Source organism: Durio zibethinus, chromosome 11 (assembly GCF_047325235.1).
Source record: "Durio zibethinus cultivar Kanyao isolate XHJ-2024 chromosome 11, ASM4732523v1, whole genome shotgun sequence".
Classification (NCBI taxonomy): domain Eukaryota; kingdom Viridiplantae; phylum Streptophyta; class Magnoliopsida; order Malvales; family Malvaceae; genus Durio; species Durio zibethinus.
Window position 1 is genome coordinate 6495800 of NC_143172.1, and position 26178 is coordinate 6521977.

The window sequence follows — 26178 nt, forward strand, 5'->3', positions numbered from 1 at the left end:
AAAAAATGAGCAAATAAGCAAGCATCGGAACTCGTAATCAAATAGAATGATTCTTATTGCAAATTTTATCAGTTTGGCTGACGGTATCAAACTAGATTATTGGCCAGTTCCAAAATTTTTTGACTTACAGAGCAAAACTACAGCTCAAGACGAGAGCAGGAAAGCTGAAAAGAGAAGTCTATAAAGCAATTATGGAAATGGGTTACAGTCAAAAGCATGGGATTCCCCTCTGATGAGATCAGAAATCAAATCCTTCGGGTGGTATTTGTAGAATCCGCAGAAGTCTCTGGTTTCTTCAAAGAACAAGAGGACTTGAAAGCTTCTACCTGAGATTGACATTTCACGTAGTCCCCTTTGTTTTCTTCCAAACACTTCTTCAAAGCCTCAACGTCGCATGGCGACTGTACCTTCTTCACCCCATTAATCTCTCCTTTCTCGTCCATCTCAAAATCTCTTGTTTGGACGCTAAGAATGCTGCGGAAAGGAAAAATATGGAAAAGAAAAATGAAAAAAAAAGGTAAGAGAGAAAAGGGTAAAGACAGTCCTTTTGTCTTTTCTATTTTCAGATGCTAAACGACAACGTATACCTGACTCCGTTAAAGTAGGACACAACGCATCGTTTAAACAATAACGAAAGCGTACGTGGAAAGCCAAGAATAAGAAGAGCGCCAGAAAAACCAAATTTGAAAACCAAATCAAACGTAACGGCTACTTCATCCCTTTAACCCTACAATTTTCAATAATTCAATAAACAAATTTGACTCTAGATTGCAGTTATTGAATTCGAATTCGGAAAGACAAAAGGAATTTCAGCGAGGAAGAAAATCTTCAGTTATGGGGCCGAATCAGGTTCGAAAGGCTCGAGTGATAGCAAAAATCAAAGGGTTCAAAGATCTGGAACCGGAGTCCGCCAACGCAGCTTCCAGAAATTGGATTTCGGTTCACAAACCTAAGGGAGATGACTCTGAAACCGTCGCCGTCTCTTTTGGAGACCAATCCGCAAGGTAATAAAGAACAAATTTATTTTAATTTATCTTTCTTGTTTTCAAGAAATGTAGAAAAGAAAGCTTATTTACCTTTTGTTTTTAATCAAAAAATTATTTGCAGTCGTAAAGAGTCATATGAATTGGATTATTGCTATGATCGAAACGAGGGAAATGCTTTGATTTTTTCAAGAGAAGTAAAGCCACTGATTGAAGATGTTTTTATTGGTCATAATGCCACTGTCATTGCTTATGGCGCAAGAGGCAGCGGGAAGACTTTTCTAATACAGGTCAGTTAAATCTTTCTCTCTCTCTTTAGGATTTAAGTTTAACTCTTGAATAGTTCATAGAATTTTTTTTTTCCTGAGAAAATAAAGGTGTAATGTAATTATTAAGAGGAGAAATTTTAATTTTTTGAAGGGTTCGGAGGAGGAACCAGGTTTAGCTCTTCTAGCCATGACTGAAATCCTTTCTGTGGGAGAGGAAACTGGCAAGTTAATTACCATATCATGTTATGAGATTTCGAGAGACCATGCTTATGATGTTTTAGATCCAGAAAGGCATGAAGTTTTGGTATGGGAGGCTCGTGGCAAAGTTCAACTTAAAGGCCTTTCTCAGGCAAGTTATAATCTATCTAGACCTGGCAATCTAAAAAGACATGTAGACAAGATACAAACATGGTATGAAAATAGGAAAGTAACATGGCTTAAAATTTTAATAATAATTATATAAAGGTTTAACAAAATTAAAATAATGTATTTTATGTTTTTGTATTGATTGACACATAATTTTCAGTGTAAAACACTGTATTCAAATTTCAGTATTTTATATCACACTAATACACAAAGTCCCTAAGTCTAAATCTATTTCGTTTAAAAATACAAGCTTCTTTAGTGTGTTTAGCTGGCCTTTTGTTTCTTTGATTGATTTGATTCGTTTTTTTTTTTTATAGATTCCTGTGAAGTCTATTCAAGAATTTCAGAAACTGTATCTTTCCGGTCTGAATTCACATAAACAACCTCAGAAGATAGTGGAAAATCATTATAGAAGCCACAAAGGCTTAATCATTCACGTATTTCGTGGCAACAATTTGGATGCTCTTCCTCTTGGGAAGATGAACTTTGTTGACTTGGCAGGTTTCAATTTTTAATTATGGTCAATTGTTTTGTTTCGGTATTTTTCTGTTATGGCTGAAAAAACATCCATTTTTACCCCAAGCTGTTTTTGCATTTACCAGGCTATGAGGATTCCAGAAGGAGAAGCGCTGATGGTGCTAATTTCCTGGAGAATAATAAAATTAATAAGTCCATATACGCCTTACAGAAAGTCGTTTATGCTTTAAATGCCAATGAAAGTCATGTACCCTATCGTGAAAGTATGCTAACTCGAATGTTACGCGACTCCTTGGGAGGGACAAACAAGATTTTGATGGTCACTTGCTTGGTGAGGTTTTTGGTCTCAGATTTCCCATAAGAATTTTTTGATTTTTTTTTTTCAAAGTTTGATTTCAGTTGACGTTGATGTTTAACTTATTTGAGTGTAGAATTCATCTTTTTGCCAAGATTCCTTGTGCATGGCAAATTTAGCTTCTCGTTCTTGTAAAGGCACCAACAGGATTATACCCAATTCCACTAAGAAAACCAAAAGCATGGTCAGACCAATGATGCTTTCTTCATGCAAAAGCCGTATACCTGGGAGCGTTTCTGCCCCCGTGGCAAAACAGATTGGCACACGAGTGCAATTTCCTGACAGCAAAGCCAATGTTAAGGCTTCGGCAATCAAAGGAAGGTACTTGGTGATGGCTTCTATTAATGCCAAGCTATATAACATTTTCATCATTGTTATTGCTCTTTCCGTATGGTAATTTAAATGTTCCATAATTTTTTTTTCCTTTTAAACTCGAAGGAAACTTTTTGATGAAGCTTGTCAGTCAACCAAATCTAAGAAGGCATCTCAGGAGGTATCCAGTTTTTATTTGCTCATGAGTTTGTATGAATAAATGAAATGTTTTAACTATTTGCATAAAGTTAAAGAAAATAATACATTGAGTATGATGAAAAGAATTATGGTTTCATCCTATAATACGACTCCTACATGTTAGTGCAGAAAAGCTTCTCATTAGAAATTGTCTCAACCATTGAAAATACCATACAGGAAGAGGTAACTTTTTTTGTTAAACTTGTTGTGGTATCGTACTATTCTTGTTTTTTTCCCTTGCACAGGATGATATTGTACTATTATTTCTGGTAAATAATGAACATGTATCTTAGACTATAAATCAGTTTCTGAAATTTTTATAATTGGGAAGTTGCCATCATTTTCTACAGGAAAAGAACGTTTCAGGTATTTCAGAAGCAATAATACCGCTTGTAGAGGTAAACTCTTTTTTAAACCCTCTCTCTCGGGAGCATTTCAGCTACAATTCTTTTCACAAAAATTCTATAATTGTTCAATCACAATCAAGAATTATGTGAGGGTCCACCACTTATAAGAATGGACTCCATATAATATTTTGGTAGACTTTACATAACTCTAAAATCTGATTGGTTAATTGTAGTACAATTATTGTGGGAGATATGCTCCCTCTCTCTTTTAGTTTGTTAGACTTTAATGTTCAAAACTGTTACTAGGGTCCAATCTTGTTTCTTGCACATCATCACTGATGGCTCCGAAGAAATATCATCTATTTTAGAATGGAAGAAGTCAGTAATGATTGTACAATAGTCCAATAATATCTGCTGTATTTCAATAGCAATGCCACTTAAATTCTTTTAATTTTTCATGTTTAATGGTTTCATTTTTTCCCTTTTCAAGGAATCTTCCCCATTGCAAGCCTTTAGTGCAGAAGAAATTGACATGCCAGTTAAGGCTTTTAGTACAGAAGAAACCAAGATGCCAGAAAAGGTGATTTACCTGCTCTTTGTGTTTATATACGTGAGGAGCTCAATTTATTGAAGTTGCTATTTACTTTTTAAGGTTGTTGTGACTCATGAGGATAATCATGATGAAGCTACTCCAACTATCAATAGCAATGCAAAAGTACTTTATTTTGTTGAAGCAGGTATGCGGCATGTCAAATTGAAAAACCGATGTAGTAGACAAGATACTACATGTAATATAAATGAGCTGTTCTATTTTTTTTATAACAGATCAAACCAAGGATAAGGAGAACAACTTTTTCCCAGTCAACGAGAATGAATCACCACCAATCAGTGCACGATTACATGAATTGTCAAACAATTTGAAATTGCTTTATTCTTCAACTCCGTCATGCGTACAGACACCACCAAAGACCGATGTTTCATTTGATGGTCAAGTCTCCACTCAAATTTTAGAGCCAAAAACTCCTGAACCCAGTATGCCATTTAATGATAAATTGCAAACGGCAGATGTCAATTGCACCCCTTGGAAAGCATTCAGTGCATGTAGTTCTAAAATGAAGGTTGATTCTAATCTACCATACTAAAATCTCCCTCTGTATTTAATTACTTGACTGGTTTGTTGATCATTTTTTCCATATTGCAGAACTCTCTTGTTGATGAGTATATCAGATTCTTAAATACAGCTAGCAAGTAAGTAGATGTTTGACACAAATTTCTTTCTATATCTGACTGTGTTTCCAATCAGTGCATGTTTTCAAGCTACTAGTAATTCTTTGAACTTCCATTTGAAGGAAACTCTTACAATAACATGTTTTGATGCATTAATGGTTTGATATCTAATTTAAAAATCCGTTCCTTTCACAAGAGAAAAATGAAAGATGTACTTAATAACCAAGCAGCATATTGGGAAATGCAATTCTAACAAGATAAATAACTAGGCAAATGCATGAGTTGTAGAATTGGATGATACATGTAAAGCTTTTTCCCTTACCCTTGCATCTGTGAAACTTTATTTTTCTTTTCCTTCATCAGAATCTTGACCTTGCAGTAGTCATTATGGCTTTCATCTTCAACTTCATATATACTATTGATGGACTAATGTTCTTTTTTTTCCTCGTTTTCCTACTAACAGAGAAGACTTAAAAAGATTAAAGGTGAGAAGCATGTAAATAACAATCTCAGTATGATTTCCTATTGTCATAAGTCATAACAGGTGAACTAAATAATATGTCTTTATTCAGGGAATTGGAGAGAAGAGAGCTACTTACATTCTTGAACTTCGTGAAGAATCGCCAGAACCTTTTAAGAATGTAAGCACCATCAATGGCATGGAGAGAATTTCCATATTATTAAGTAGTTTATCGACTGGCTTTCGGTTATCTTTTATATTCCAAGTAGCTGCTTTGCAACGTATTTACTATCTTTGGCAGATCTTAGACTAATAGCTAAAGTTGTTTTTACAGCTTGATGATTTGAAGGAAATTGGACTCTCAGCAAAGCAGGTATCTTTGTTTTTACAATATTATAAGTTATGAGGTGGCTTTAGATGTTTATCGCTCAGTGCTTTGAATTTATAATTTGGTTGTTTCATTTCTTCAGATCAAAGGAATGATGAGAAAAGAAATTGGAGGGCTCTTCAATTAGCTTCTCAAAGAGGATAGATGTTGAAGAATCTGTATCAGAGGAGAAAATATGTTAGCTTGCTACAGGCAACATGAAGTTGCCAAATGTATTGTTTTCAGAGATTCTTCTTCTAGATTTCTTTCTTGAAAATGCTGTACTACACAGAATTGTTTAACATTGGAGTTAGATGTTTAACAGAGTGCAGACTGATGGAATTTCAATTTTTTTTAAACCACAATGAAATTATATAAAAAAAAAATCACAAGTAAATCATTTGACTTCAAGAGAAGAGTTCGTATATGGTACATCTACAACTCTACATCACATGTTATGAGGAAGCAAGGCCTGCATTTCTGGTAGCATTCGTTTGACATCCTGGACTCTATTATTTGTGTTGGTAGCGATAGTCATTTTCAAGGCATGCCATGGCCAACATATGTGCCTCACCTTACGTCGATTCCTCTCTCTGCTTTCTGCTTCTTCTAATTGTTTTGTCATCTCCTCAATTCGCTCACGAAGTCCTGCAGCCCTGCTGTCAGCCAGCTGCAGAGATCTCTCTGCAGCTGCCTGGGCAGCCATAGCAGCAGCCGCAAGTTCTTCTTTCATCTTTAGCTTGCCATTGGATATTTCCAGAGTTGCCTTTGTTTTCTCCAACTCTTGCTTCAAAATGACAACCTAATTGAAAGGAAATGCATCAGGATTTCAGACTACTCGTGGACTAAAATGTGTTCCTGCAGCTAATGGAATCAAAAGCACTACATTAACATTTACATAATTTGAGATATGGTGCAACAGAAGTCAGATTTTTGGATCTAAGTATTTAGATACCACAGCCAACTAAGATCTCTAGGCTCAGTAAACAAATGCAATGTCGTGACAACTATGGAGATATAACATTATATGGAACATTCTACTTCAAGTAATCTGAAATTTTATCTCAATCGATTCCCATTAAATGTGATGTGATTGTACAAATATATTTAAGATACCAATTAGTAAAGATTATCATTCATTCATAGTGCACACAAGCTTGATGGGGTATAAGAGTAGCTCAAGGATGGTTCCTATTGACAGAATAAAGCTCGTACCACTTTGTCACGTTCTTCAACCTCTTTTTTTCCAGCTTCTACTTCCAACTCACATGCTTCCCTCCATCTAGCAACCTCTGCTTCAGTTTCTTTTATTTCCATCAGGAGATCCTCAACCTTAGAGAGTTTAAAAATAAAAACGAGAAGATGAAGAACAAAAACGAGGTTAGAAGTGAAAATAACAGAACACTTTCAAGAGATGCAGAAAGGCTGTTCATTCGATTTCTCAGAAAAAGACAGATACTAACATTTTGAGCTAAAATCCTCTCCCTGTCTTCCAATTCTTTAATGTACAGTGTGTTTTCTTCAATTTTTTGAGCTTGTTTCTCTGTAAGACTCTGCAGTCTCTCAGTGTCTGACCTGGCATAGCAACAACAATCAATAACCACAAACCATTTGGCAGAAAAATTTGACACAGTTAAGAACAGGAGAGCATAGATTCATAATCTTTGCATCTTCCACAGGAGTTATAATATTGATCAATCTTTTATCCCTGTTTCATACACTCTCTGTTAAAGCTATATACTACAAGTGCAATCAAAGGATGTCTCCATGGCCATCAAATAGCAACATACTATGTAGGAATTGCAGTAGCAGAAATGCACTAATGAAATACCTAGATTCGTCCAAAGATCTTCGTAATTGAGAAATTTCAAGTCTTAAATTCTTCATTATCCTCTCCATCATCGAGGCCTGTAGAAGACAAAGTTAGGATGTAAGCAAGACACGTTGTGTTTTGCACATTCATCAACGTTTAGTACAGATGTATAAACTGATCGACAACATTATGAAGCTCTGCGTACCAGCAAGGATTTCCAACTATCACTAAAGCCTTTAGTGAACAGTGTGTATCATCACCCGTGTAAGTTTGAACAAACATGTAAATTAAGCATTCAAGCTAAAAAAACTAGTTAAGGGATCTTAAACAACATGCAGTTTAGGTAGAGCACAATTGATACCCAATTGAACGACAAAATTGAAGCATCCATATGAAGCTAATATGTGGATGCAAACAAGAAACAAAGATAATCTAGTTCAAAATTCAAGCAAAAGAAGAAGTGAACCTGAACATACCAGGCTAACATCCTCCTCTTCACACTCACTGCTATCCGATTTACTCCCCGTCGTACTAGCAGCAGCAGCAGTAGTAGTAATAGTAGTAATAGCTCCTGAACTCTCCATCGCTTGTTCATTAGTTCCACTTCCCATCATAAACCCAAAACCGACTCTCTGCAACCCCCTCTCAGCAATCTGCAACAATGCCACTCTCTTTTGCTCATTGTTCCCTTTTAACTTATTCAAATTCCTCTCCACTGCCTCTTTCTCTACCAAAGCAATCCTCAACAGGCTATTGATATCGCGATTCTCCTCCGTTAAACTCACCACGCTGTTCTCCAGTTCTCTTTTCTCCTTCTTTCTTCCTTCCTTGAACTCATTTAGTTTTGAGTTAGCTTCACCCGCAAGTTTCAAAACCGTGGTAATTTCTGTAGGCAAAATCCTCAATTCTTCCTCTTCTAATTCCAATATCTCGCTTTCGCTACCAACATTCTCGATCACTTCCTCTTCATCATCCAAAGTTTCGATAAATTTGACCAAAATGTCCTTCACTGACCGGATTGAATCCGAGCTTTTCTCAATTACCTCATTTCTAACCTTCCTTCCGGATTCTAACTCTTTGATTCTCCCTCTGGAAACCTCCAGCTCTTTCTCGAGTTCTAATTTTGCCTTTGATTCCTCATCGATCTTTTTCGCGAAACCTTCTTCGTTTTCTTTTAAAGTTACTTCGAATTCCTCGATTTGGTGGCGGAGAAAGTCCCGCTCGAGGGACAAGTCGTGGACCTTTTCCATTAACTTGGTGCTTTGATCAATTACTTCGTCTCTTTGGGGCTGGAGGAGACGCAGATTCTCCTCCATGGATGAAGATTTTGATTGGAGAGCATGGTAGGATTGGCGGATAGATTCAAGTTGGGCAAGGAGATGATGATCGGAGTTTGGTAGAACGATGGAAGAATCTGGACCGTTGAATGGGATTTCCGACGAGGGATCTTCTGTGGTTTCCATGGTCCATAGAGTATAGAATGATTTAGGACTCTGGCTATAGAGAGAAAGGAGATGGAGTAAGGGAGGGAAAGGAGTTTTTTTAAAGCTACCAGTCAAACGGACTACGGAAGAAAGTCAGGTGGGCTAGGGGAATATATAGACGGGGACTAAAACGTAAATATGATATTATATTTAACATTAATTAATAATGCTAAGCAATAACTGATAACAAATTAGTGTAATGCAACCAATAATCATGTGGTCAATAATAAAATGTCGACTTTTTAATTTTGTTGATGCTTTTATGTTCATATATATATATATAATTGACCTAATGAATAAAAAGTTAAAGTTTATATCATAAGTTGAAAAATTAATTAAAAAGTAAAAGGAATTAATAAGATTGAATTTCAGGGCAAACTAAAAAGACCGTAACTTCAATTTGATTAGGTTATACTATCATATAAGTCTAAAATTAATTAATTTTTAAGTTTTAACAAGTTAATTTTGAAATGTTAAGGCGTAAATAAAAATGCATCTAATTTATTGATTAATACATTTTTGTAAATAATTGAATTGAATTTTTTTTTCATACTCATTTTTTAAAATGTATTGATAAAAATAAAATATAAATAAATTTTGAGTTTTTTTATGATATTTTTCATTTTAAAATTTGAAGCGAATGTAAACTATATTTTCATTGATACATTACATCACATGATATGTGGTAGGATGTTGTCTGTTGGAAATTTGAACTTTTCTGTTCATTTAATTGGGACCTGAGCGGTCGGTGTAAATATCCCAGGACTAAGAAGACATTCTGGCACTTGTTGAAAAAGTTCAGGCCAGACTTGCGGGAAAATTAATCAAGTCTCACTTGCGGGAAGATCCACCCTCACCCAATCTGCATCTTCTCCCATTCCAAACTATACCATGCAAACTACTAAGATCCCATTGACTGTGTGCGACCAAATTGACAAACTTAACAGAAACTTTCTATGGGGTAGCTCCACGGCTAAAAGGAGAATTCACTTAATGAACTGGGATACTGTTTGCAAACCCGGAGATCGAGGGGGACTTGGATTGAAGAACTCCAGACATATGAATCTGGCTTTCCCAGCCAAGATGGGTTGGAGATTCGTGGAAGAACAAGGATTTTGGCAACAGGTCTTAATTAACAAATATCTTAGGGATAGAGATTTTCACTTCTCCTCCAGGACTGGCAACATTTCTTATACTTGGCGTAGCATTCTAGAAGGAAATCTATCCTTGAAAATGGACTTAAATGGAGAGTTGGAAATGGTAGAAATATAAGCTTTTGGAATGGTAAATAGTGTACAAATGATCAACCACTTGCTGGGTCTCTAGCACTTGCCTTGAATACAGACATGGAACAAATTGAGAATGTGTGCAATGAGGATAAATTGAGAGACTAACTCCCTCAGGAAATTGTTAAACACCATCGTGAGCATTCCCATCAAGCCTATTATCAATTTGCCTGACAGAAGAATATGGGGTCTAACCCCGTCTGGTATATATGTTCACAACAAAATCTGTCTACAGGAGTATTGCTGACGAGGACTCAGTTCATGCTTCAAGTGCCACATTCGTATGGAAACTTAAGATCCAACCGAAGGTGCAGACATTCTTATCGCTGGTGCTAAACGACAGGATTCTTTCCAATGCCTATAGAAAAGTTAGAAAACTTACTGACGACACAAGCTGCAAGGCATGTGGAAATTCTCAGGAAACAACACCGCAAATTGTAAGAGACTGCCTATGTACAGCAAGTGTATGGACTCTTTTCCTTATCCCTGAACAACAAATCAACTTTTGGGCGAACAACCTGGTGGAATGGATGCCACTCAATCTAGCTAATTATAAAGCCATCAGAATTGGTGACTGGTGTTGGCCAAGTCTTTTCGCAAATGCGCTGTGGTCAGTATGGAAATGAAGGAATGATGTTTTCTCTCGTTGCATTGTCCCGCTCAATAAAAAAGCTTGAATATATTGGGAAGACCATGAATAAATGGCAAATCATACGAGAGAAGAGTGAACCCATTACCTTGAGATCGAAAATATTCGTAAGTTGGGATAAGCCTGCCCTACACTGGAAGAAATTAAACACTGATGGCAGTTGGGACCAGTCAAGGAATATCTCAGCACCGGGAGGGCTGTTTCGAGACTAGGGTGGCAACTGAATTGTTAGATTTTGCTGCCAACTTGGACGCTCTAGCATTGATGTCGCTGAAATGTGGGCGCTTTGTTTCGGAGTCAGCTATGCCTGTCAGCAAGGAATGGATTTTATTGAAATTGAATCCGATTCCACGAATTATACTATCTTGGCTGCCAAAAATGGTGTCTCTCTCACCCATCCACTGCACCCCCCCCCCCCCCCCCCCACCATTGTTTGTGCAATAAAAGAGATCCTTAGCAGGAATTGGCACTGGTCACTTAATCATATTTCAAGACAGAAGAATTCCGCAGCAGATTGGATTGCCAAATGGAGCTTCAAACAGGAGAGAAGACTCTGTATCCACCCTTCCCCACCGACTGGACAGGGCTTTCAACTATTTTACTCGCTAACGTAATGGGCTGAGTCACCCCTGTTGTTGCTGGCTAATTGCGCGGGCCCTTCACCTCCACCGCACCAAAAAAATATTAGGATATGTGCTTTTCAATTATTCATTAGAAAAAAAAAAAATGATTTGATGTATGAATGCAAGAACGGTGGGTAGTTGAAAATAGCATGGAATCCGGTCTTCTGATATTTTCTGTAATTAATTACAAGTCATCGTCTAGAAGGACTGAAAAACACATAAATTTATGCTAATCTGAGTAAGTATACTGAATAAAGTACTTGGATCATAACTAATTTATGTAACTATACGTAAATTTAACCTAAAATTATAAAAAAAAGATGTATCTATTTAATATATGTTATAATTAGGTGATAAAAGAAAAAAAAATATGAAATATAAATGGTAAATAGCTAAAATTGTTTGGATAATTGAGTGATTAAAAAGTGAACTTTCAAAACTAAAAATGTAATGAAATTGAAATTGAAATTGAAATTCATCTAGATTTAGTTCATGAATAAATTTAATTGGAACATCAAGCATCCATTTCTAGTAAAAATTTTATTTCTATTAAAAATTGTAGTAAAAAATGGATCTCTATTATCAACATAAAGAGGGGAAATTTTTGAATTTTTGAAATAGATTTTTGAAAATAAATTAGAAGAAAAATATTTAAAAGAAATTATTTAAACAAAATTTATAAAATTTTTTATTAAAAATAATTATATTAAAATCAAAATGCATACCGAATAAGATTTAAAAAAAATTATTTAGGCAAAACTCAAACAATATTATTGTCAGTAATTTTTTTTTATCAAATTAGAAAGCAACATAAAAGAGCAAAGGCCAAATCTAAAGTTTTAGAAAGTATTAAAATCATGACGATTCAAAGTAAAGCCAGGTGCAAAGAACTTTACGGGTAGTCTATTTAAATAGAAAAAAAAAAGTAATCTAATAATTATTCCATTAGCATGAATTATTATAAAATTAAATTAAAAAAATAAGGGAATATAACGCCAACTTGCTGTCGATTTTATTATGCGCTTTCTCTATTTCACACTTGTCATTTGGCCTTTTGTGCGCGTCGCTGTCATCTGTTTTTGCTTCCATTCAAGCTCTCTAGACTTTTTAATATGCAGTTTCAAACTCATCGTTAGTTTCAAGCAACTCTCTGTTTCTTTGTTTTTTCAAAAGGTAGGTTAGACCTAAGTCCTAAATCTGACGCTGAAAAGAAGAAAAGGCCAACTTTTTCAACTCGGTCCTTGACTAACTCACCGAGTCAATTTGGCAATTTAAAGGTGGTTCTAATCCTGATTTCCATAGAACCATATGTTCTTAGAAGAAAAAAGAAGAAGAAGAAGAATCTGAGGATTGATGGGGAGTCTGGTGGAAGAGATTGAACGCGAGCTAGAATACAATGGTGAGGTAACTGTATTCGTTGCGGTGGGGAAGAGTGTGGAGAAGAGCAAAACGACGCTTTTTTGGGCGGTTCACAATTTTCCCGGGAAAAGGATATGCGTGCTTCACGTTCACCAACCTACTCATGTACTTGCCTTGAGTGAGTTTTTTGAACTTGTTGAATTTTAATTTTTTGGAGTTTGTTAGTGGTTGTTGAAATCTGTTTGGTTGCTGAGAAAGTTGAAGGAAGGAAAAGAAGAAATTTGGAAGTTGTTTTTGTTGTTTTCCCGTTACGCTTGTTCCTTTTTTTTCAAAGAAATAATACGTTAAAGAAAAGAGAGTAATTGTTTGTTTGTTCCTGTTTTATTATAGCTTATTGGAAAATTGAATAATTATTATTATTATTATTATTTTTTTTACTTCTTTTTCTTCAATAAAAATTCATGAGTTGATATAGTATAGAATTCAACAATCGAGATAGAGAAATGAACAAGGATTGGATTTTATAATGTACTCCACCTAAGAAAAAAGGAATGGTTGCTTTCTGATATTGAATCCTGTAAATTAATATCAATATGGACAAATAGAGTGGAAGAGTAAACTGTTTGTATTTGGTATTTGATTTAAGGGTATAGTGGATTTGGTTGAAAGTAGAAAGATTTTGGAATTATTGATCAGAAATTCTAATTTATATTGCGCTTTAGTGGATGCTCATAATTTTATCTTAATGGCTATTGATTATTGTGCATATATGTAGCTTGATTGCTTTAACCATATCATACAAGTTTTAAGATTATTCTTATATCTTTAATTTGGTAATTTTAACAGCGGATGGAAAGCTTGCGCGTAATAAGTTGAAACAGAAGGCAGTTGAGGCATTCCAGAAACTTGAAAGACAAAAAATGCAAGAACGCTTAGACGAATATCTTCTTATTCTTCACCATGCAGGGGTATTATTTTTTCATTATTTTCCAATTTTATTCAATCACTGATATGACTAACATTACGCTACTCTTGAGTTGCTTTTATTCTGAGGAAGAATGATGCAAGTTAAAATTTATCTAATTGTTTTGCTGTTTAAACAATTTCCTTTCTACCTACTGGCGCTCTTTCTGAGGACAGGGCGATGCTATTAATTTGATGTTATTGTTAGCTAATGACATAATGATGTACAGGTACAGGCAGATACGGTATGGATAGAGATGGACAGTGTTGAAAAGGGGATTGTAGAAATTATAGCACTGCATAGTATTAGATGGCTTGTGATGGGGGCAGCAGCTGATAAATATTATTCAAAGTATGAATCTTGTATCATAATCCAATTGTCATTCAATATCATTATGGTGCAACTTTTAGGCTTATGGAGATTTGATTGACGCTTCTGTTTTACCTAAGTATCATCATCAAGAATGTTTATTGGTATTATGAAATCTTCTTAACATAACCTAGCTATCTGGTTTTGGTGGTGTTATGAGCCTCCAGTTTAAAATCTCCTTGCACTTTTGTTTGTTTGGTACTCAATTTCTGAATTCAGTCATTTGTGTTTGAGATTGCAGGAAACTAGTAGAACTAAAGTCCAAGAAAGCAATCTTTGTATGCCAAAAAGCACCAGTTTCTTGTCATATCTGGTTTACTTGCAAGGGTTGCCTCATCTATACTAGGTAATGCTTGACATCATAAGAATTATTAGTTGGTTGACATTCTTTTATGTTGGAAGAAACTTGGGGTCCTCCTTCACTGCATCTGTGGTCCACTGGATCAGCAATGTCAAATTTTAACTCTGGCCTCGTTAATTAACAAGATATATTTTCCCTTCTTACTATCTCAATTTCACCTCTCTGCATCAACTACTTCATGGGAATTTAGCTTTTAGCTATGTGTCTTAGAATAAATTAGGTTGACCATTGGTGTTAGGCGTGCTTTATACCTACTGGATTAGCATTTTCAGGTTCTCTGAGTTTGTATAGTCCTGCACTGAAAACTTTAATGGTTTTTACTACTTGGAGTTGATGTGAAACAGAATAGAGAGAAAAGATGGATCTAATAGAGAGATTGCAACTCCTACGCCACCACTGAATTCACCCCAAAGAACAGAGCAATCGAAGCTCTTGCTGTCAGAATCTGTACTTAGGATGAGATCTCTAGGTAAGCTTAGTGGCCCCAGATCATGATCTCATTTGATTAGAAAGATCTTTGGCTTTGACTTTCATGTATAAAGTACCAAGCAGTTGTTTTCCCCAAGGAATAACTTTGTTGTAGAGCTATGCAGATGTAGAGGAAGATACAGACATACGGGGAGGAAAATTAAGGCCTATTTCCTGGTATTCAGAACATCCAAACTTGTCTAGCAATAGAATGGTTGACACTTATGGATCAATCCAGTTGCAGATGGATGAGGTGAGAGAAGATGATTAGTTTTAATTTATTGGTAGCATTTCCAATAAATTTTTATTATCTTCTGCTAAGGTACAAGATTGTAAGCTGTTCAAGTCATGCCTGTTCGAATTTGCATTTAGAAAACAAATGAAAAGAAAATCCAAGAGACCTTGGTTTTTACTATTGAATTCATGAAACTTTTATGAACCAGAGCCTGGATTCCATCGAGCCATATTGTGTACAAATAATTAATTTAGTTCTCTGTTAGAGAAAAGAACAATGTTGCCAGTTGGAAAATTTTGTTATATATCTGCTTCATTTCTTCTTGGTCTGGAAGCTATTGTTATCACACTAAACACCCAGATTATTTTACTATGATTTGCTGATTTTCAGGTCGAAGAATATCAAGGACAAGCGACTAATGAAACTGCTCAACAACTAGAACTATCCGCTATGGATGATCATAACTTAAAGCAGAAAGTATTTGCAGAGACAGTGAAGCGATGGAATGAGGAAAATGATGCCTTGGAGGCTACATGCAAGGTGAAAAATCACTTTTGTTTTTCCTTATTTACTGCTAGGTTTAAAAGATCCTTAATTCTGATTTCAAGCTGAATGAAGCTTCTGAAACACCTTGCCTGAGTAAATTAATTAAAATGAAGTAAATGGTACTGTTTGCACCACGATACATTCATTAATCTTATCCATTGACCTTTTATTTTATTTTTAGCCCCCACAAATTCCTGTTCATCATGTTTTCTTTTCAGGCAAAGGCTTTAGAAGGCTTATATCTGAAGGAGATGAGCCGAAGAAAAGAGATGGAGGAATTTCTTGAAAGAGAAAAGCAAGAAGTACAAAAGATGAAGGATCAGCGTGATGAATTTAAGAAAGAACTGCAGATGGTTAAAGACCAGAGGGCAGTACTTGAGAGCCAAATTGCCGAGTCCCAATGCACAGTGGAGGAGTTGGAGGGGAAGATAATCTCAGCCGTGGAACTTTTGATTAGTTTTAAGAAAAAGCGGGATGACATGCAGATAGAGCATGGAAATGCCATAAGACTATTGAAAGATTTAAGGCAATTGGTAAATGGTGAAGATACAAGCTTTCCAGGGACACAAATCCTTGAATTTTCTTTCATGGAGATTAATAATGCCACTCGCAACTTTGATCCATCCTGGAAGATTGGAGAAGGAAAATATGGAAGTGTATATAAGGGTCTCCTTCGCCATGTGCATGTTGCTATAAAAATGTTGCCCTCGTATGGCTCTCAAAGTCTCTTAGATTTTGAGAAGGAGGTAAACGTTATCCAAAGATCTTCACATCTCTACAGCTTTGCAAGTTTTTATCTTTTTCAAGTCTCCAGCTAGAATAATCAAAATAAGATACATATGATAAACTAGAGGCTTAGATTTTAAAACTAGGATTGTCATATTGGGGAACATGAATGTTAAAGCTTCTTCCCTGGAGGAAATACTCTTTGGCGTCATTCACTTACTTATATCATCCGCTTGGAAGTGTTTTTGTTATGGTTAACCTTGGTAAATCGTATAGAAATATGGTACTACTGATCACTGACTTGCTGCTTTAACATCAAAATGTGTTTTGACTGTATCATTCATATCAGACTAAAATCAAGGGTGAGAATAACAAAACCTCTGAAAGAGCAATCCATTGTTGTATGTATATCTTATCAGATTCCAGATCTTTTTATTGACCAAGAAATCTGAGGGTTCTTCTTGAAAGTAGTCTGACATCTTGATGTGGCACTGCTTATGTTATTATGTTCTTAAGCTGCCTGTTCTATGGTTCAAAAATGTTTTTTTCTGAGACAAATTAGATTTCTGTTACCTTTGAAACTAAAGATATTTTCTGATTGTTGGGTTTCAGGTAGAGATATTAAGTCGGTTGAGACATCCAAATCTGATAACAATAATTGGAACTTGCCCAGAGTCTAGGTCACTTGTCTTTGAGTACCTCAGAAATGGCAGTCTAGAAGACCGCCTTGCCTGCAAAAATAACACTCCACCACTTCCATGGCAAACTCGAACTCGCATTGCTTCTGAGATATGCTCTGCCCTTATCTTCCTTCACTCTAATAAGCCTTGTATCCCTCATGGGAACTTAAAACCCTCTAAAGTCCTTCTTGATGCCAATTTTGTGTCGAAGCTCACTGACAGCGGCATGTATCGCTTGATCCCACATGGTGCAAGTACAGCTAATTCTGTCTGGTCATGTATTAAGTCTAACCCTGAGATTGCATCTGTTTATATGGATCCAGAGTATCTTGAGAACGGAAAAGTCACTCGAGAATCTGACTTGTACTCATTTGGGATGATATTGTTACAACTTTTGACTGGGAGACCAGCTTTGCAGATCTTGAAAGATGTAAAATGCGCAATAGAGACAGAAAACTTTAACGCTGTGTTGGACTGGTCAGCTGGGGACTGGCCATTTGTAGAAACCCAACTGCTGGCTCACTTGGCATTAAGGTGTTGTGACAAGCAGCCATTGAATCGACCAGACCTTGTGTCAGAAATATGGGGTGTGCTTGGGCCAATGAAGGACTCATGTATCAACTCAGCATCATGCTTGTTGAGAGCTAAGGAGCTTCGTCGGATCCCTTCTCACTTTGTCTGCCCAATTTTTCAGGTAATAATCAAGTACATTTCTTGGTATGCATGTTTGCGCATTGCCAATTAGAGTGGCAACATGGTTTTGTGCTTTTGATTCAGTTGTCAGGATCAACTTCGTTACTTTGTAGTAGAACTTGTGCCTGCAATTTGCAATAAAACTTATAAAGGAACAGTAGTAGTAGGAATTGGTGTTTGATTCAATGAATCCCTTGTGTGACTTAAGCATGTGAATCAATATGTTGACATAGCTTTTTTCTTTTTATTGATTTTAATGGTCATGTAATCAAGTTTTGTGTTTAGTACGTGTGAAAGATCCTTTACTCTCTTTTTCTAGCGAATATAGTTTTATTTTGGCTAAAAAAAAAGGTTTTAAGGTGCTTCTTATTATCATGGTGGTTGTATTTAAATTTGCAGGACGTGATGAAAGATCCACTCATAGCCGCAGATGGCTTCACATATGAGGCAGATGCTATTAGAGGATGGTTAGAAAGTGGCCATGACAGATCACCAATGACAAATCTTAAGCTTGAACACTGCAATCTGGTCCCTAATTATGCTCTTTATCAGGCAATTCAAGAGTGGCAACAACAATAGTGATATATATAATCTTGTTTTCATTTCCTGTACATACGATGACCTTATCCGTCACACCTTCATACCTATTCAACCACCAGAATCAATAAAAGTATAGCATACTCATAGTCTCATGTACAGCTCAAGGGATTTCAGTGTCATTGCATCAAAAGTTTCACTTCACCTATTCCTCATAGAAATGTTTCAGTTTTCTCCAGGACTGGGATGCTTGTACAATTTTGACACTCAGTTGAGGGAAGTACAGGATGGACTTGAGTGCTCCAATTAACCTTCAACGCCGTTGGACTATTTTGAAAGTCACAGGTGAAACTTCATATAGAAGTAACACTAGAGTGTTGCCCAAATGATGCATAGGCCTTTTTTATTTATTTTTTATTTTTATATTTGTATAAAAGGAAATAATTTAAGAAATGCTTTATTTACAATACAATCGGAGTTATTAACACTTGACTATTGTTAATTTGGCATCATCTCGAATCACATATGAGCATTTGAGAATGGGATATATTTGCTCGATATTATATGAAGTGATGGTTATTAATGTTAATATTACCATGCAAAACCTTATAATGACGGCTATTACTATGCAGAGCATTTGGGCCTTTGCAATTGGACTGAAGAGGCCAATAGCCAAGATTGTAGATTTGGGGCCCTTCTTTGTAAAGAGGGAATAAGAGTAAGGTTTTGGGCCTTTGCCATTGGACTGCTTCGTTTCAAAGTTCGCGTCCCTCAATATCGCGTTGCGACGAAAATCTCCCACGTCAAAATCATTTGCGTCATCACTTTTACTTTCAATTTTCCGACTTTTTATATTATTTTAATATTTTCCTTCTGTAGAAGGCTACGGTTTCTACCTTTACACATATTTCTCTTGTAATTCGCTCCCTGGAAGCTCTTTTTTTCTTCCTCAATATTTTCTCGGCCGGTCACTTCCTTGCTTTTTTCTCGTTGGTTTTCCGTCCCGCCAAACACTCCCCGGCCCTTGCACCTTGACTCTAAATCCTTGCAATCGCTTAAGATTCTTGCACTCCTCAAACCGATCTCTCTCTTTCTCTCTCTTACTCATTCATTGGTACGTTAATCGATCACTTCACCTTCTCTTTCTTATATATTATTTTTGTTTTTACATTCAATAACATGCCTTGATCGTAGATCACGTGTCTCGAAGCCCTAATGCTTTTTTTGTTTGTTTGTTTTGTTTTATTTATTTATTATTTTTCATATGGAATTTAGGAAGCTGTGATAAAAATGGAACTAGAAAGTCGAAATTTGAATTTTACGTTCTGTGAAGAATAAAAAATGTCCAAAACTAAGTTAAATGGTTATAGCTTGGCTCAGTAGAAGAAATTTTAACAAAAATGCGTTTACTTTTTCTGCTAATGGAGAAATGAAGGTTCGAAAAGTTAAATTTTTGTTTATGTAGACAGAGTTGAGAAGACTCTGTTCTTCTACGATCTCTGATTATCATTGTTATTGAGTCTTGATTTGGTTAATCTTTTCTTGTAATTAAAATTTACATATTAGCTACATGCATATGGATTTTAATGTTATTTTTAGGTTAACTTACCAATATATTTTGCTGCAAAATATATTCTATAGGACGAGAGTAGTCGGATCCATTAATGAATTATAGGACGAGAGTAGTTGGATTGATTAATGAATTATTTTTCTAAATGGCTGGTATTTTAGTTGTAGAAATTTTTGCTTGCTGGCATTGGTGGCATAAGTTGTCCGCTTTTTTATTGGACAGTAGCGGTGCTTGGTTTAGATTTGGATGTGCATGTTACAATCAGAAGTCCTCAGTCCTCAATGTTCTATTGAATAGATACTCTCTCTGTATGAATTTAATTTAGCTAGGATATTTCTATATTTGATCTTAGCATTTGGTTTACATTTCAGAAATAGTAAGCATGGCCATAAAGTTATTGCATTTGCCTCTAGGTTTATCATGACAGCACGCTGCACTTACATGTATATTGAGTATTTTTGGAGTGAGATAATGATCGATGACGCATCTTGAATTGTTATTTTGAAGATTTTTGAAGCAGGCAGATGCATATAACTCTATTATTTTGATCCTTCAGGATCTTTGGTTGCATCAATGTGTGAACACCTATTGATGTCCAATAGAGAGCCACATGATGATATGATGATATTTAGATCTTTTTTTCCCAGGTAGACTGGTGGTTTGTAGGGTAGCATCAATTTAAAACATTATTCATTGTTCCAGATTCAGTAAAATGACCTAGATGCTGAGTAAAATCTCCCTTTTTGGATAATGAGTGGTACTATTATCCGGTTATTAAACCATCCTTCAATCTAAGTCGTTTGCTGGCTATTAAATAGATTGATTGAAGTAGAATTTTTTCCTGAATCATTGTCTAGTAGTGTGATTCAATAACGAGTAAGTTATGTAATGTAAACTGTTTTAAGGATCTTAATTTCTTCTCTTTACCCCCTTTTAGTTGCAGTGGTATCTTTGAGTTAGTGGTTGTGCTCTGTTTGTGTGTATAAATGCCAGTTGCAAAACTCAAGGTTGCCAATTCTGCAGATGTAATGAAATCGGAAGAGCCAAATGATTCTTCGGACACTTTCATCAGACAGGCTATTGGAAAAGAACCTTTCCTTTCCTTCTCGAGGGCCGGCGACAGCCCAGTCCAATGGATTCAATTGCTCCATGCATTAGATCTACAAGGTACTTAAAAATCATTTGATGGTTCAAACCGTTGTCCAGGAAAATACTATTTAATGCTACATTATATCTTGATTTTCTTGCTTATATCTCTGACAGATATCCCTGGCTGGCCTTTATTGACTCCTCTGAAGGTGCAGATGCAAAAATGTGATAAGTGTACGCGAGAATTTTGTTCACCTATTAACCATAGAAGGCATATACGTGTGCACCACAGATTGAAAAAACTTGATAAGGTTTACTCACTGTCTTCAAAACATGATTAGTTGGTTATGTTGGATTTTTTTTTTTTAGAATTTCTCCCGCAATTTCTTTTTCTTCTGATCTTCTTTAAGGTCCTAACCGCTTGGAATTTGAGATTTGTCTTTCCTTGGCTACTTTTGATTTTTTTGTACATCTCTTAGGACTCCTCTAAACTTTGTTGTTCTATGTATTGTAGGATTCTGCTAAAAACAGGGACCTATTAGCGGCATTTTGGGACAAGGTATTTATTTATCTCTCTTCCCCCTTTCCTCTCTTGCTTATTCATTTTAGGTTCTCCTCTTTCTCTTTTCTTGTTATTCTCATTTATATTATTTACAGCTGTCAGAGGATGAGGCGAAGGAAGTCATATCATTCAAGGATGTATCATTGGAGGTAATTGTTTAATGTTACTCGCCTTCTTAATCCTTGTTACATCATTTAGTAATATTCAAATGACATCCTGATCTGGTTTACATATTGTGCTTGTTACTTTTGTAGCATTATCTTGTATGCAAATGGTTATTTCTCACTAGGATATAATGCACATATTGCATGGATTATTGATTTTGTTTGTTCTTGTCTCCTCCTCAACAATTGATTCCTTGCTAACTATACCTTCTAGGAAGTTCCGGGATCTTCAGTTATAAAATCATTGACAACACTTGTAAAGAGACCAGGGTTTTCTGCTTTGCCACAAGTTTGCTTGAAGGCAGGTTCTGGTCTTCTGGTAAGGAACATATTTTCTTGTTCATTGAATGTTGTGTTATAGATGGTAATACATTCTTATCCTAGTCTTGTGATATATCCTAATTCTTTGCAGGACCTTGTCCAAGCCAGCCCTTCAAGGTTTCCAATATCTTCACAAGAATTATTTAGTATCCTAGATGATGCAAGTGAAAGGACTTTCCTTTGTGGCACAGCTGTCTCAATGCAAAAATACATTTTTGACGGGGAAGCAGGAAAGATTGTTCTTGAAACCAAAAACTTGGTTGCTTGTACCAGCTTCTTGATGGAACAGAAATTGGTACCCTTTTCTTTTCCGTTCTTAGGGTTGATCTACTTAAATTTTTCATGCACACACTTATACATAATTTGGTGGGCAAGTATTATACTAAATCCCTAACATTGGGACAAGCAATAGGATAGCAGGATAGGTGTGCACATCAATTTGTCAACTTTGTATATTTTTCCCTTTATCATTCCATGATCAAATTAGTCTTTGTTTTATGTTCAGGTTAAAGCATGGCTTGCAGATAAGGATGCTGAAGCTTTGAGGTGCCAGAAGTTGCTAGTGGAAGAGGAAGAAGCTGCCCAGAAGAGGTGCATAACTCTGATTCTCCATGTCTAACAAAGTTATTCTTAAAATTTTCATATTTGACTTTTGCAAATAGGTTGGACCATTTTCAAATCATATCCTTCCCCTTTTTCTCCAAAAGTTCCTCTCATTATGTGAAAACTCATCAGACTAGCATAAGGGAAAGTAATTCTCTATGAATTGTCTTTGAGTAATGTCTAGGGAGTAGGAGGAAAATGATCAGAAAAGCATAGTGACTAATTTCTTCTTTTCCGTGAGCTTTAGAGTAAACCCCAGCTTGTGATGTAATTACTTTTTCTTCCAGAAGATGTATGCAGAAAACTTTTCCTTCCCAACTCATACAAAAGGAAAAAAAAAGGGGAAGAAGGTACTGGTATAAAATAATTTTGTATTTCTTGAAAAGAAATGAATCATTATAATCTGAAGGTGGAAAAGTGCTGGATGAAAAATTAAAATTGCATAAACCATTTTTCTATGTCAACAATCGACACCTTTAGAAAACATGCATTGGAAAGGGAAAATGTTAGCATTTGTCATGCAATTCTAGTTTTATAAAGTTTGGCCTTACTTGGGCATTTTAGTTCCTAGGTACATCCTACTCATTTTAGTTCCTAGGTACATCCTACTCATGTGATAGGTTTTGGCAGTGGTAATAGATAGGTCCTAACTCATAAGTTTAGTTTATTGATTAATGACTTGCATTTGGTTCTTCAGAAACAGTTCTTCAACATCTTATAGAAGGCAAAACCAAAGAAAATTTTACTAGCTGATTTATTTCCTGATACTCCACTGTAGGCAAGTTGAGCTTCTTGAGAGAAAGAGGCAGAAGAAGCTTAGGCAGAAGGAGCAGAAAGCAAAAGAACAAAGACACTGGGAGATGGAAGAAGGTAAGCAGGATATGGATGAATCATTGGAGGTTAGCATTCTTGATGAAACATCCTCCCTTTTAACCGCTTTTGATTCTGATGGACAAAATCCAGTCATATCAACAGATCAAGTTCTTCCATCTTTAGAACCCATTCATTTTTCCAACCTTGAGGAGGATGTAGATTATGAAATTCAGATGGGGTTTAGCAATGGATATTGCGATCCAGGAACTAGTCAGAGTGTTGAAGGACGAATGGAGCAAGTTGGTGGACGTCAGCGAGTAGTTGCTCAATGGCAGACTCCACCTAAATCACAGCGAGGGGCGCTTAATGGTTTCTGTGTCAGTAAGAATTCTTATGGATTTAAGCTTGGAGGCATGAATAAACATGGAACAAACAGGGAAAGGGTTGCTGCAATGGGTAATAGTAATAAAATGTGGAGCCGGAAACCTAAAGCAGTTAATGACGCAGAGAGTTTGAAAATTAGAGCAGGGAAACAAGCTGCAAATGAACTGGATCAAAATAAGAACCATGAGGTTCTAATTGGCTCTATATCTGTCACACTTGGAAATTTTAGCCAGCATGAGGGAAACAATCTAGCTGAAGCCCACGACAGGTGCCTGGCAGAGTGTCAAATACAAAAGAATAAAAATGTTCAGGAGAAGTTCAGCAAACTTGATCCTGTTCACCGATCAACCATTAAGTTTTGGAGGCCGGTGAATGTACATGAAAGCAAAAGTTCACTGCCAGTCCAAAATGGTGTTGGAGAATTTGAACTAGAAGTGATTGCTGAAAAGGATGGAATCCGGACCTCCTCCAATGAAAGCTGTCTAAGGTCATATGCAACAGATGGTAGTGATGGTGTAGTAAGTATGAATCTTTCAACACTTGACGAAAGTGTGCAACCAGGAAGATTGCAGTTTGACGGCCATGCTGCCAAGGCCTTTCTTGCTCAGAGTAAGTTAGGATGTTTGATATATATGTATTAGCTCTATTGCTGTGGATCCATTTTTACCGAATTAACTTGTCTCTGATAAACTCTCTGATCGGCTTTGTAGGGTGGATGGAGGCTATCGCAGGGGAACATGTGACATTGATTCTCTTCCCAAATCTTGAGCCTCCAGGGTGCTCAGAGGTTGAAACTGATTCATCAGAAAAATGGATGGTTAAGGTGGGTGCTTTTGAGGCTTCTACCGGTGGGGCTGCCAAAGGCAAGTTCAGGACGAGGCCTGAAAAGAGTGCAAAAATAAAGTACATTCCTAAACAAAGATCTGCCACCTAAGTGTAGGAGAGATATGGGAAGATTTATTCTTGAGATATGCACAGGTTAGAGGATCGTCATTATATTCTTAGCATAGGTTCCAGTTTTACCACTGGTCTTCTGTGGGAAAATTGAAGAAAGGTTTTGCCGGAAAATATTTTTATCATTCCGTCCCTTTTTCTTAAGGTGGTATAGAAGTTTGACTAGTCTTAAGATTTTTTTATTTTGTTCTGCTAATTTTTTTGGCTTAATTGTCTAACTTTTTGTTTTAATAAATTGGGGGTTCTTAAGGTCTTTTGGAGTCGAAGTGGAAGTTCATTGTTTGTTCTCTTTTACTTCTATCTTTTGCACATTTTACAATGAGTTTTCCCCCGTCTTCCTGCAAAAAGTAACCGAAAAGCAGCTTTAGGAGAAGCAACTTGTGATATATTGAGCTTTCTAACGTTTGGATCTTTGCAAATTTGTTATTTTTGCTTCATTTTTTTTAATCTTACGTGGAACGTATTGGTTCTGCCAAAGGCCCAATCGTGCTTTTGAAATTATAAAGACTGTTATCTAGACTAATGATTCATGGACTCCAATTCTGTTTTACTAATTATTAAGAATGTTATTCTTTTTAGAAGAATTAATTTTTATTAATATGTTTCATTTAATCCTAATTAATCCACGGGCTGGAGTCTTAAATTATAGTTATAAAACGAGGATAATTCTTTTAAATTATTCAAATCACGTATTCGTTCTTTTTTCTTCGAATAGTTTTCAAAAATAAATTTGATTTGATTTTGATTTTTTCACAATTTTTTTTAACTTTAATCTGTTAGGTTAAATGGAAAAAAAAGAAAGAAAAAAAATCGACTGAAATTTGCAGTGTCAATCCCTGGTGCTTTGGTTGCTCCCTAGCCTGCGGACACCTGCCACTACTGTCACAACTTAAACATGGTACATTGTACGAGCAGAAACACCGAATCAAAATCGAAAGGTGCCACATTTAATCATCAACTAGTGTAGAAGTCCTGCTTCGCACGGAATTAATTTCTTTATATAGCAACAATTAATTAAAAGTAATATAATATTAAATAAAATACAATAATCATAATTAGTATTTGAAATTTAAATACACTATTTTTATAATTTGTATTTATTTTTTATTATCTCTTTATTTTGTACATTGATATTTGTTGATTTTTTTAACAAAAATAAAATATTTTAAATTCGCTCTAATAAAAATTTTTAAATATCTTTTAACTAAAGAAATTTTATTTTAAAAAAAATTGTCATTTGCATTTTTTTAAAATGATTTCATGTCATTTGCATCATTGTCCTTTTATTTTTTTTTGTATATTTCATCTTATTTAATATTTAATATTTTTATTTTTTCTATATTTTTCTTTATTAATATTTTAAAATTGACTAATGTGTTAGAACAATTTTTAGGACTCTTCCAATCCTATTTTTTCTCATTTTAATTTCTTTTTAAAAAATGTCCCAATAAATTTTTAAAAAAATTTTATTATTGAGAAGTTTTCAGCAATAATTTTATTATTGTTATTCTTTTTTGTTAATTTCCACTTTTATTTAGTAAATCTAATAAAATTTTAATTTAAA

General features: G+C 35.5%; 4 protein-coding genes across 10 annotated transcripts; 3 read left to right on the forward strand and 1 right to left on the reverse strand.

The window, feature by feature from the left end:
• Positions 1–629: 629 nt before the first annotated feature.
• Positions 630–5601, forward strand: LOC111289957 (kinesin-like protein KIN-10C). Of its 2 annotated transcripts, XM_022881323.2 has the most exons (17): positions 630–1004; positions 1108–1273; positions 1404–1601; positions 1936–2119; positions 2221–2426; positions 2527–2771; positions 2889–2943; positions 3090–3143; positions 3311–3358; positions 3798–3887; positions 3960–4044; positions 4133–4425; positions 4509–4555; positions 4998–5019; positions 5107–5175; positions 5329–5367; positions 5465–5601. In XM_022881323.2, the coding sequence occupies exons 1-17, from the start codon at positions 835–837 to the stop codon at positions 5507–5509; spliced, it is 2016 nt and encodes a 671-aa protein (XP_022737058.1). In that variant the 5' UTR covers positions 630–834; the 3' UTR covers positions 5510–5601. The 2 variants fall into 2 exon arrangements, with proteins under 2 accessions (XP_022737058.1, XP_089623991.1); XM_089767865.1 differs by lacking the exon at positions 3090–3143 and having other exon boundaries at positions 734–1004.
• Positions 5602–5724: 123 nt separating this feature from the next.
• On the reverse strand, positions 5725–8737 carry LOC111289955 (uncharacterized protein At3g49055). Its single transcript, XM_022881318.2, has 5 exons — positions 7651–8737; positions 7193–7269; positions 6825–6936; positions 6577–6693; positions 5725–6163 (listed from the first exon to the last, which is right to left on the reverse strand). Exons 1-5 carry the CDS (start codon positions 8635–8637, stop codon positions 5810–5812), a joined length of 1647 nt encoding a protein of 548 aa, XP_022737053.2. The 5' UTR covers positions 8638–8737; the 3' UTR covers positions 5725–5809.
• Positions 8738–12257: 3520 nt separating this feature from the next.
• LOC111291364 (U-box domain-containing protein 32) lies at positions 12258–18641 on the forward strand. Its single transcript, XM_022883042.2, has 10 exons — positions 12258–12753; positions 13422–13543; positions 13769–13890; positions 14150–14254; positions 14614–14738; positions 14863–14990; positions 15363–15512; positions 15737–16264; positions 16857–17618; positions 18017–18641. The coding sequence occupies exons 1-10, from the start codon at positions 12570–12572 to the stop codon at positions 18194–18196; spliced, it is 2406 nt and encodes an 801-aa protein (XP_022738777.1). The 5' UTR covers positions 12258–12569; the 3' UTR covers positions 18197–18641.
• LOC111291365 (uncharacterized) lies at positions 18360–24880 on the forward strand. Of its 6 annotated transcripts, none has more exons than XM_089767871.1 (12): positions 18360–18499; positions 18787–19268; positions 20662–20891; positions 20988–21124; positions 21328–21372; positions 21471–21524; positions 21754–21858; positions 21952–22155; positions 22366–22451; positions 23242–23333; positions 23427–24269; positions 24371–24880. In XM_089767871.1, the coding sequence occupies exons 3-12, from the start codon at positions 20711–20713 to the stop codon at positions 24592–24594; spliced, it is 1971 nt and encodes a 656-aa protein (XP_089623997.1). In that variant the 5' UTR covers positions 18360–18499; positions 18787–19268; positions 20662–20710; the 3' UTR covers positions 24595–24880. The 6 variants fall into 6 exon arrangements, with proteins under 6 accessions (XP_089623997.1, XP_022738779.2, XP_089623995.1 ...); XM_022883044.2 differs by having other exon boundaries at positions 20748–20891; XM_089767869.1 differs by having other exon boundaries at positions 23242–24269.
• The last annotated feature ends 1298 nt before the right edge of the window (positions 24881–26178 follow it).